At 49.1% G+C, this 12,212-nt stretch overlaps 1 protein-coding gene across 1 annotated transcript in view; it reads right to left on the bottom strand.

The window, feature by feature from the left end:
* Positions 1 to 9,108: 9,108 nt before the first annotated feature.
* The window catches only part of CRYBB2 (crystallin beta B2), a 10,854-nt gene continuing 7,750 nt past the window's right edge, over positions 9,109 to 12,212 (bottom strand). Inside the window, exons 4-5 of the mRNA XM_019663942.1 lie at positions 11,228 to 11,370; positions 9,109 to 9,370 (exon numbers count right to left, since the gene is read on the bottom strand). Of these exons, the coding sequence (XP_019519487.1) occupies positions 9,202 to 9,370; positions 11,228 to 11,370 (312 nt within the window). The 3' untranslated portion in view covers positions 9,109 to 9,201. The remainder of the gene's footprint in view (positions 9,371 to 11,227; positions 11,371 to 12,212) is intronic.

The following is a 12,212-nucleotide window of genomic DNA, read 5'->3' as shown; positions in this document are numbered from 1 at the left end:
GGTTCTAACTCAGGGTCTCTCGTGAAGTTGCCATCAGGATGTCAGCGGGCTGCAGTCATCGGAAGGCTTCACCGAGGCTGGAGGACCTGCTTCCAAGAAGGCTCCTTCACACAGCGGCTAGCTAGCGTCCCCAGGTCCTCACCACATGGAACTCTCCATAAGGCTGCTTGAGTGTCCTCACAACATGGCAGCCGCTTTCCCCAGAGGGATGATTTTTAAGAGAGCAGCAAGGAGGGAGTCCCAGCGTCCCAGCCTCGCAAGTTACATCTTGCCACTTCCATCGTGTTCTGTTCATTAGAAGGGGGCCAAGAAGCCCAGCCCATGCTCACAGGGCTCCACCCTTTGAAGGGAGTATCAGAGAATGCGTGGACATATTTCTCGCCACCATAGGCACGATTTTACAGCACAGCATTGGTCCCAATCCTTTTCTCATCTATGTATTTCCACTCTGACCAAGTGACCTGTAGTTCCTCCTGTTAAAGGGATGGATACAGTTCTCCACTCTTGGATGTTGGGCTTGGTCCTGTGACTTGCTTGAGTCCATACAATAAGGCAGGATCTGAGCCTATGCCCCAAAAGGCTTTGCATGTTTCTGCATGCCTTCTTGCACTCCTGCCATCTCCAGGAGAGGACCATGTCCAAGGCAGCTCACCGACCCCAGAGAGGATGAGAGAGAGACACATGGGGCAGAACAGAGCTGCCCAGCTGAGCCCAGCTTGGCTCAGCCAACACACGTTAGACATGTGAGCTAGACAAACACTTCTTGTTCTATGGCACCAAGATGATGGGTGATTTGTTACGCAGCATTACAGTGGCCATACCTAACTGATACAGGTATGTGGGCTTGGGTCCCAATGTCAGTTCTACCACTCCCCAGGTGTCTGCTCTGGGCAAATTCACTTCTCTGAGCCTCAGTGACCTCATCTGTAAAATGGCATGACAGTATCACCTCTCTCCTGGAGTTTTTGTAACGATTAAGATCATGCCTATAAAGTGCTTAGAGCAGCGGCTGGCACTGTCGTGATTCTTATTAACAAAATACACTCAGCCTATTCTCCCAACCCTGATGTCCAGCCAAGGGTAAGATTTGAGTCTCTTGCTCCAACATCTGCTGTGGCTCCCTAGTTCCAAGTTCCCCAGCGTGATCTCAAGGCTTCTTTTCGCCTCCTCTCACTCTCACTGGCTCCTCAGCCTCAGTCTCCTACCAAACAGTCAGGACAAGTGCACATCTTGGATCCAGGGCTCTAGCTCTGCACATCCCATGAGCTTCCCTCCACACCAGGCCACCTCTTTGCGCTGGCTCACCTCCCATGTGACCATGAGATGGTCCTTGAACTCCCTGCGCACAGGCTCTAGAGTCAACCACTTTGGGCTCTTAATTCTGGCTTCACCACTTACCAGCTGGGTGATTTGGGGAAGTGACTATACCTCTCTGTGCTTCCATTTCCTCATTTGCAAAGTGGGGATCACTAGGACACTTGCCTTGTCAGATGGTCTGGGGGATTTGATGCCATCAGATGTTATATGCCTACACTGAGCATGTTTAAAGTATAAATAAGAGTAGTTAGCTAACATTACTACACGTAATAACAGCTTCTCCATCTGTAAATGACTGGACTGGATTTGTCCTGTCATTCCTTAGGACACTGACAGTGGACACAGATACTAAAGGACTCCCATGGGTGGGGGGATAAAGTGGAGAACCCCTCCCCCATGCCAGCAGGATTCCAGGCCCGTCACTTCCACTCCAACCCTCTCCTATCTGCTTTGCACATTGGGGTTCCTTAGGCTAGAACAAATTATCCAAAAAACAATTTCTTTGCCAAAAAAAAAAAAAATAGGAAACCATTGGATCCAATGGTCTTTCACGGCCTTCCCGTCTTTATGTTTTGAGATTTCATTTCCAGGAGCTGACTAAAGGCTGAGCGGTGGGCACGAGGGGCCACGGTGATGCCATTCAGACCCCCTGTGGCTTCAAGGGCCAAGGCAAAGCCACTCTTCAGCTCCAGACATGGCACAGTGCCCGCTCCGCTCTACCACCCCCAGAACACCCACACTTTAATGGCTCTTCTCCTCCAGGCCTCGCCATGCTCTGTTTCCTTTTGTATATTTTAAACCCGCTTCTTGGCTCCCGGCCTCAGCCTGCTAGAGGAAAACAACTTGCGGGGGGAAAAAAACCTCCTTTAAATACGAAGATTCAGTGCCAACCCCATCACCTCCGTAAACTGAAAACTCACCAGCAGGAGTCATCAGAGGGGCGGCTGGTTTGGGGGTGGGCTTTCTTCCTCCCCCTCCTTTTGGATCTTTTATTAAGAGCTTGTTTTGATTCTGCAGTTGCCATGATACCGGCGCATTTGGTGGCTGTTTCTGAGAGGCACGTGGAAGACTATTTGTATTAGTTCTACCTCCTGGCAAGAGCTCGGCGGGTGGCCGAGCTTCAGGTCTGGGCCTAGGTGGTCTGCAGGACGGAGTGGGCTGGCCCTGGAGATCTGCGACAGTGGCCCCAGGGACCCAACCCAGGGACATTGCCTGGAAAAAGTTCATTCACCCCAACAGGCTGTGTGGTCTGCACAAAGTTTCTCCACTTCTCTGAGTCCCAGCCTCCTTACTTGTCCAAGAGGATAATAACATGCCCGAACATCCCTCGCAAGTGTGAGGAGATGGAAGGGAGACAAGCCAAATGCACCTTTGCTGAGTGTCTACTAAATGGCACCCATCATTTCCTGTACTCTTGGCAACGCCCCATCTTATAGATGAGGAAGGTGAGACTTAGAGAAGTACAGTGAGTTGTCCAAAGTCGCAGGCTGGGAGGGGAGGCGGTTACCCAACTCCATTCACACCTTTTCCTATGCTCCAGTAATAACAGCATTATACTGACATAAACACCCGTATTGCACGGCCCTGTTCGAAATGCCTCACCCACACTAACATGTGAATCCTTACAACCACACTGCTATTACCCCTATTTTTATGAATGAGAAAAACTAGGATTTCTTAGGTAACTTACTTTGTTTCCCAGCCCCTGAGTTCTAGAGCTGAGATTTGAACCCAGTCAGCCCAGGTGCAGAGTTCTTGCTGTCAGCACGCGAGGAGACCTTAGCGAAAGTGTGGGGTGTCCATTGTAGCCTCGTTTATAGCAAGACACAATTAAAAGCAACATAAATGTCCATCAATACAGGCCCGGATTAATAACTTGCATTATATTTAAATAATGAACCACGCCACACCAATTAAGATGAATGATTGAAATCTACTACATGTTACAATATGAATAAGTCTTGGAAATACAATGCTGAGAGACAAGAGCAAGTGCTGTGGATATTCATAAGTATAGTAAAAGTAAAAGTTAAGAAATAAGTGATACTTTAAGGCAGGGGAAGGGAAGGGAATGGTTTGGCGGTGGGTGGGCGGGTAGTACACAGCACTGTATCTGTAACATTTTATCCCTTTCAAAAGAAGTGTCTGAAGCAAGAAATGAACTGTTAAAGGGAACCACAGGCCCAAAATGGCGTCTCTGGTGCTAAAAGCTCATGATTCCAAACCTAGATTTAATACCTGATTTAACTGCAGTTGCTACCTCTCCCAGAAACAGAATCTTAATCACACAGTTTGCAATTTTCTGGTGAACACCAAAGAGGTAATCTATCCTGTGGGCCCTCTCCATCCCACCCCCTCCTCCCAACCCTAGAAAGAAGAAGTAATCCACAAGATAAAAACTCTTCCTGAAAGATGTACCAGCCCCAAAATAATCTTTTATTTTGTTAATAGCTCCCTTGTCCCACCCTTCTTCCTATTAAAAACCTTCCATTTTGTACAACCCCTTCGAGTGCCATTCTAGTTGCATATGGGATGCTGCCCAATTCATGAATCGCTTAATAAAGCCTATAAGATCTTCAAAGTTACTTGGTTTAAATTTTTTTTAACCTTACAAATGTGCTTTGGAAAGTGAATGAAAAGGGGGGCTATGTAATAAAACTGACAAGCTCAGGGGAGACACGTGGCAGGCCTGACAAGCTCAGTGACCAAAAGTAACCGCACAGGATGGTCTGATCACAAATTCCTGACCGGGCAGGTAGTCACGTCCCAGGCCTATCGCTTTCTTAGCAAAGGTCAATCTTGACCGTAGGTGAGTCCCGCTCATTGTTCCCATGCATCCGGGACAACATGCCTTTGAAATGTCAGGGTAATTTTCTTTTCCTACCCCTAGAAGGCACAACCGCAGGCACAAGAGCTTAAGGCCACCAGAGCACGAGACCATAGAACCCCTCGTTGTTACCTTGTTCCCCGCACAGCACACCATCTCTCTGTGCTATAAATGTTCATTATTAACTATCTCCTACCCACCGATGTGCAAGAAGCCTGTGTCTCCATTTTGCTTTTTATCCAATCCCAGAGAGTTCTTTCATCCCCCCGGGCTCTACCACCAATGGATTTCATGCACTTTCCTTACGTCTTCTTTGATTCTAAATGCATAAAAGAAATTGCAAAACTGCCATTCTCTGGAGCATTTGAGATCTTGCTCCCCAGCAAATGTCATCAGTTTGGCTCAAATCAACTCATACAAATGCTCTACAGGCTTGGACATTTCTTACATCGACAAAACATATTAACAACCGGGCCATATTGAGCACTGCAGGTGCCCCTTACAAGGAGTGGGTGTACCGGAGAAGTCCCACCCCATCACTTAGTATACCCCGCACCCCAATAGTCAGGCTGTTGGCCTCTCTCATTCAAAGAAAACAACTTCAAACTTCTCCCCCTTTTGCCCAATTCTACACATTAGCCAGGGGGAGTGTTTTCCAGTGCCCATCGAACCAGACCATGTCACCCTCTTGCTCAGAACCCTCCCATGCCTTCCCAGTGCCCTCCGGATCAAGCTTCAACTCTTTTCTGTGGTCGGTATTTACCTTCACTCCCTGGACCCTGCTACCTGACCAGCTTCACCTCTCGCCATTTTTATTCCTCTGCCCAGCAGAAGCCACAGTTCATACCTGCAGAGCTGCCTACATTGCCTTTCACCTGATACAGTTTTTCTCACCTTGCTAAGTTTGCACATGTGAGCACCTTGCTCTGAAAAGCCTGGCTCCCAGCCTTGCCTGCCTGATGCCTGATGCCAAACCCTCTTCCCACAAAGCCTGGGAAAATTCTTAAGTCCCCTGACTTAAGCTGGCCCTGACAACAGGTTGGAGGTGGGTGATTTCCCCCGTCCCCTTCATCATTTCCTGTAGACATTGGTGTGCGTTTCTTTGTTAACTTGCATTTAAAAGTCAAGGGTAAAACTTAGCTCTTTTCATTCAAAACCCAATTAATGCCACCAAAGCAATTTAATAAAACAAAAGGACAAAATGACACTGTCCTCTCATTTGGCCCACAGGTGTCCCTGTGTCTAAGCAAAGTGTTTCATCTGTACTTCCGGCCCTGCCCACCCCTTCCACTTCTCCTCCTGCTAAAACTTTAAAACCAGAAGATCTCAGGAAGCAAAAGCACCCAAATTCCTTCCACTGTGGAAGGAGAGGAATCAAGAAAGAAGGTTGGGCTTTGTGTAAGAGAGAGAGAGAGACAGAGAGAAGAGAGAGAGAGAGAGAGAGAGAATGAGAGAGATGGGTGCACAGAGAAAAAAATCTAAATTTTTTTTCCTATTTGTGACTCCATATCCATTTTTAATAAAGTTGTTATATATGTCAAATATATATATCTAATATATGTACATATTAAAATATATATATATATGGTGTGTGTGTATTTTAGGCACCCAAATCTCACTGCTTGACTCCAGACCTCAGTTTTCCCATTTGTTAGATGAGAGTTTATCTGAGCCTGTATCAGATAGGGGTAGAGGCCAATGCCCACTTTGCACAATTTGTTCTATTTCTTCCCCTCTTCATCTGCAACCCTGCCTGAAGTACCACCATTTGTGACCTCATCCACTATCCTCTTTCAAAATATACTTACCCGCAGTATGACTATCCTTAATGCCCTAGAGCGGTGGTTCTCAAGCTGGGGTATTTTGCCTCCAGGAGCTATTGGGCTGTGTTGGGAGATAGGGTTGGTTGTCACAACTGGGGTTGCTACTGACATCTAGTGGACAGAGGCCAGGGATGCAGCTCAACATCCGGCAATGCACAGCATACCCCCCCCCGGCCCCGCCAAGACCTATCAAGAGTGCTGAGGGTGAGAAGCTCCGCCCCAGAGTGAAGGTGTTTATTAGATACTTTTCTCTACAGGCTCTANTTGGGAGATAGGGTTGGTTGTCACAACTGGGGTTGCTACTGACATCTAGTGGACAGAGGCCAGGGATGCAGCTCAACATCCGGCAATGCACAGCACACCCAGCCCCGGCCCCGCCAAGACCTATCAAGAGTGCTGAGGGTGAGAAGCTCCGCCCCAGAGTGAAGGTGTTTATTAGATACTTTTCTCTACAGGCTCTAGGCTGAGACTACTGGACTCTGGTGGCCCCGAGGTAGGAGGGAGCGCTGAAAGTTTAAAAGAGAAGTTTGTTCTGCAGCTGCTAGGTACCTGGCTCTGGAACCATCACTTTGCAGGACAGATTCCTGCTGGATAAGCCCCGTGTGCCCTGTTTTCAGTTGCTTACAGGCATACAACTATGAAGAGTCATGATTTACATCTCATCCTGTGACGGACTCTGCAGTCTCTGCTCTGGAAGGGACCAATGGGGATGGTCACCAATTCTAAGAGGAGGAAGCATTTCTGCTGGAGCCTGAACAATGAGTTGATTTCAGAACATGGAGGGATCTGCGCAAGCTGTGGGTCTGCATGCACGGGCACTGAGGAAATGAAAATCAATGAAGTTATGGTCCGGCCTGCACAGCAATCGAGTCCATGAGAGCACTTTCAACAAGCTGATGTTCCCCCAGGGGGGAGCTTTTGATTCAGTAGGTCTGCAGTGAGACTGAGAATAAGCATTTCTCACAAGTTCTCAGGTGATGACGCTGTTGCTGGTGTGGGGACCACATATCAAGAACCACGACCCCAGGGCAACCAGACATATCTTGGGGGATTTACTAATATCTAGACCTGCTTAAAGTGAGTCTCCGCATTCTCGAAAGAGGAGCTAAGTTTATTTATTTAGCATAATGTCTTCCAAGTTTATGCACGGTGTAGCAAATGGTAGGATTTCTTTCTTAAAGCTGAGTTAATATGTCCTTGCATGGATAGACCACATTTTCTTTTTCCACTTATCTGTTAATGGGCACTTAGGTCATTACCCTTTCTGTCTTATATTGAAAATAAAGCTGCAATGAACACAGGAGTGGCGACAGTAGTCTGGATACCTTAAAGAGCCCACCTGTTCCAGCTGCACCTTCCAATCCCAATAAGATTGCAGGAAGTGCGAGTGAGGTGGGGCTGGGGCCTGGCTGAGTTGCTTCATCTGGGATTGAGCCCACCCCAGGGACATGACAGTGAGGAGAGGAAGAGGAAGGAAAGAAGGAAGAGCTAGAAGAGAAGAGGAAGAAAAGGTGGGGCAGAGAAGTCAGAACACAAGGAGGAAGAACAGAGGAAGGAGAGGAAGAGAAAGGCACAGGGGGAAGAGAACAGAGAGGCAGGAGGAAGAAGATGGGAGTGGGTGAGAGAATGAGTGAATGAATCAGAGGAAAGCACTTCCATCTTTGTGTACCTGGCAAACTCCTACTCTTCCTACAAAACCCAGCTTAAAAGCCCCAGGAGCCTTCCCTGACCCCACCCCACAATCTCACAGCCTCCCCTTATCCCTGTCACATTGTGTTCATTTGAGTCTCTGCTGTTCATCTGGCACTGCCCTAAAAACTCCACACACTCAGTGCAACCCTATGAGCAGGCACAAGTATTTCCCCCATTTCTGGGAAACTGAGGCACAGAGCGATTCCTCTAAGTCATAAGGTTGGGTGGCAGGATGAGGTTTTGCTAGTTGCTTCCAGTGACAGAGGGTGAGAAAGTGATTTCCTTCTTCCAAGAATCATTGCTAGGTTGGTTGGTTTGTTTTCCCTCCCAGCAAGCTTTGGGAAGGAGAGCTGTAGAAAAAGACGGGACCCTCCAGGTCTGTCCCTCCTCTGTCAAAGGTTCAGCGAGATAGCAGGCTGGGCCCAGCTGACTCTCTAAGCCTCGGTTCACTGGGGCAGAAGAGGCTCTGAGATCCCGTCCAACTCTGACTGCGCCGCTGTGATTGACAGGGCTCAGCTCCAATCAGGGCCCGAGGAGTGCTGTTTCCCCACACACACACACACACGCGCTTACAGACACCCCCGCCCCCATCCCCACCCTCGGCCTGGGAGCCCGGAGGAAGACGCTTTGCTGACACCTGGTGGCTGAAGCGGGAAGTGGCTCCCGGAGGGCGGGAAAGAGGAGCAGGGCAGTCCTGCTGAGACCTGAGAGAAGAAGCTGTCCACGCTGACAGGAGGAAAGGGAAGGGAGGTGGGGGGGACCTACTGTCTCAGGACCAGCCCTCTGAAGTTTCCACGCCCTGAAGTACTGACTGTACCTGGAACACTGGAACATACCATGCTCTGTCTTGCTTCCCTAACTTTGCACACTCTGTTCCTTTTGCCAAGATGGTTCCTCCCCAAGATTCACCTGGAAAACGCCACCTCTCCTTTCAACACCTCCACGTGTTTGGGAAATCTACTAACGTCCCAGGCAGTAACCCCTGCCTTTTCTTGATGTCCCTGTCTCTGGGACAGGATAGGGATTGCAGGGTTATTGGCTCCTCTGGGAGGTCTAAGGAAACCCCCAGGTTCAAGGCGACAACTCAATCATGAGCGAATGGCAGTCAATGCATACATGTGTAAGGGCTGGGACATCCACCCCATGGCCCCGAGAGTAACTGTGCTCAGCAACCACATAAGAGGGAGCCCAGGCCAAGCCACTCAGGTGGCATACGAGTTGTAAGTCAGGCGAAGAAACAGGCACAGAGAGGTTGGACTATATGCCCAAGGCCACACAGCTAAGTAGCTGCAGAGCCGGAAGACACAGTGAAGACCCTGCTGTCCTATCCCTCACCCCGACACTTTCTGTCTGTCTGTCTGCCTGTCTTACACACACACACACACACACACACACACACATACACACAGTACCCCAGCTCCCACTGGGGATAAAAAATACTGCAGCAGACCAGTTGCAAGTCACACTTTATTCACTCACCACGAGGTCTGGGGGGGTCCTGGGCAGCAGACCAGGCCCCTGAGAAGGAGGAAATGGGGGACATTAGTTGGAGGGGTGGAAGGCACCACGTTGGTGCCACTGCATGTCACGGATGCGGCGCACAGACTGCACCTGGGGGTGGGGGGCCCCAAAGTCACTGCTGTCCTTGTAATCTCCCTTCTCCAGCAGGTACTGCAGCCCACGGTAGCCAGGGTACTGGTAGCCAACCCACCTGCAGGGCCAGAGGTGGGCAGAGGGGACATGGGGAGACAGGAGAAACAGATAAAAAGAGGGAGAGAGAGAGAAAGAGAATCCTGAAACCATGAGGAAGGGTGGAGGCCTCCCAATCATTTTACACTTCCTGAATGGTGAGCAGGAACAGTACCACCCTTCCAGCATCTAGCCTCTGCTTTCTTTCTTCTCTCGATGGGGAGCTCACTACCTCCTAAAAACTTTTAACTAAAGATACTAGGATCAGAGGAAGGGGTGATCCCTTAAGATGAGAACAAGACAGGCCCCTTATCCCAACCCCGAGCCCAGCTGCAAGGCTGAAGGAGAGTGGGTGAGGTCCCGGGAGCCCTTTGTACTTCCTTTACCATTTGAAGTCATCACCATTTTGGGGATCACTCACTCTTTTGAGTACCTGATGAACGTCACGATCGTCTCCCCAGAAAATGTCACATAGCCCTGGCCCCCAGGGCCCTGCGTGGCCAGCCCCCACAGACACCCCAGCTGTTTCTCAGTCTCGAGCCCCCACGTCTCAGCAGCCTCACTACTCTGGCCTATGCAGAGTCCCTCACACTCACCAAGCCCTTCCTTTCCCTGTTGGCCCTCACAATTCCTGTTCTTTCTTGAGATCTCAGCTCAAGCGTCCCTCCTTCAGGGAAGGAGTCTAGATTTGTGTGACTCTTAAATTATGAAGAGTTGCTCCCACCTAGACCAGGGGTCGGCAAACTGCGGTTCGCAAGCCACATGCGACTCTTTGGGGTACGTACAATGTGGCTCTGAAGTAAAATTGAAAATGAAAATAAAGCTATCATAGTTTCATTTATAAAATTTTTAAAGGATTTTAAAATTTTCCTTATTTGTAAAAATATATTTATGGCTCTCAAATAATTTTTAAATTGTTGTGAGGGACAGGATTGGCTCTTCCATCTCAAAAGTTTGCTGACCTGTGACCTAGACTGTTGGCTAGGCAAGGCAAGCCAGTTCTCTTTCATCTATCTTGACATATGGACCCCCTAACCGCGTGCCTGGCACACGGCAGCACTCCACAAACTGAATGAATGAATGAATGAATGAATGGGACCAGGAACACAGAATTTTGCACGCTATTTTAGGAGTTTGGCAAACCCCAGAAAGCCAGTCTATGTTGGCAAACCAACTTCCTTAGGGGAATAAAGTCTTGATTTGTAGCATTTTCCATTTTCTATGGTGTAAATACTTCCACCATGGTAGATTTCAAACTACCAGTGATTCAACCACCAGCTCACAAAATTTCTGAGAATTTAAGAGTCGGCTCTTGCAAACTGGTACAAGCCGGCTCCCGCATGCCACTGGCCCAAGCCCATCTGTGGATGGCCATGACATCCAAGTTTTTCACAGTGAGCAACTCCCCAATGCTGACAGCCAAGGTTTACATGCCAAGGAAGTTTAATTCAGTGGGAAGTGAGGATGCCTCCTTTTTCCATACTCAGGAACTCGTTCAGTAAAAGACGAGCATGAGCTGGACTTCCTGCCTCTCACAGCTTTGTTAAGACTACTCAACCCATTCCCACCCTGCTGCTACCCCCTTCTCTGCCTCACCCTGTCCCCCTCACCAACATTTCCTGTCCTGCTCCTGGGGCTGAGGTTAAGGCCAAGTTCTCTCTCCTCCAAAGGTAGGGTGTTACCCCAAAGGAAGGTCTAGATGGAAATTCAGGGGCTGAGAGCCACCACTCATGGGCTGATGATTTCCACACCCATTTTCCAATGAGAAGACTGAGGTCGGAAGTGTACGGGATCACCAGACTTCAGAGCAAAGCAGGACTTAGGACCCCAGGGTCTGGGATCCTGGGGCAGGGCGAGCCAGGGCTGCGTCTGCACTCACGTGCCACTCTGCACCCGCACGGACGACACCTTCTCCTGGTAGCCGTGGGCGTGGAAGCTGGGCACGTCGTCGTCTGTGATCTCCATCTTCTTCCCCATGAAGTTGGGGTTCTCATAGAGGATGATCCTGTGCTCTTGGCTGTCCTGTTGACAAGGAGTGGCGGGACATCAGTGCAGGAGATGCCCAATACCCTCTGCCCAATACCGCCATCACATGTCTTTGACAACTGCCGTTGAACAGCAGCCATTTGGTGGGATCCTATTGGGCTATTTTCATGTAACAGACACCCCAGATTCTACACTTTGGAAAACATTTGATTCTGAAATATCATTTCTCCTCCCACAGCCTCAACTCCCCTTTATAAATAAATGGTAGCCGTGACCCCTACACACACACATGCGCACACGCGCGCACGCGCGCACACATACACACACACACACACACACACAGCACTTGAGAGATATTTTGGCTTTCCTTCATCTCTGTCTCTCCCCATCCTCCTGTTTCTTAATCTCCTTTAATCCTTTAAACTACTCTTATGCCATTTGGCAGATAAGGAAACTGAGGCTCAGAGAGGTAAAGTGGCTTGCCCAAGGTCACACAGCTGGGGGTACCAGAACCAACATAAGAACCCAGGACTGTGGAAGGCTAAGTCCAGTGCTCTCCAGTCTTCCATCAAGCTTTTGGGAGAACTAGACTGGGCTGTGAAGGTTTGGGGGGTATGACCGAGCATTAGCTGGGCTCTTTGTGCACCCCTTGAGTTCACACGCTAATAAGAAGAATCAAGATCAGAGAAGCACTGAAAGGTCACACTGGCTTGAATTATAAACAAGAGCTAAACTGCCTTTCCCTTTACACCCAGTCCCGGAATTCTGACCACTAACGATGGCTATCATTTACTGAGCAATTGCTCTGTAACAGGAGTTGTGCAACCTTGGAAAGCACCGTCCACATGGAATAAAATGTGAACAGTGCCCCCTGGAGC

This window comes from Hipposideros armiger, unplaced genomic scaffold (genome assembly GCF_001890085.2).
Source record: "Hipposideros armiger isolate ML-2016 unplaced genomic scaffold, ASM189008v1 scaffold_411, whole genome shotgun sequence".
Lineage (NCBI taxonomy): Eukaryota > Metazoa > Chordata > Mammalia > Chiroptera > Hipposideridae > Hipposideros > Hipposideros armiger.
This window is presented reverse-complemented; position numbering and strand designations above follow the sequence as displayed.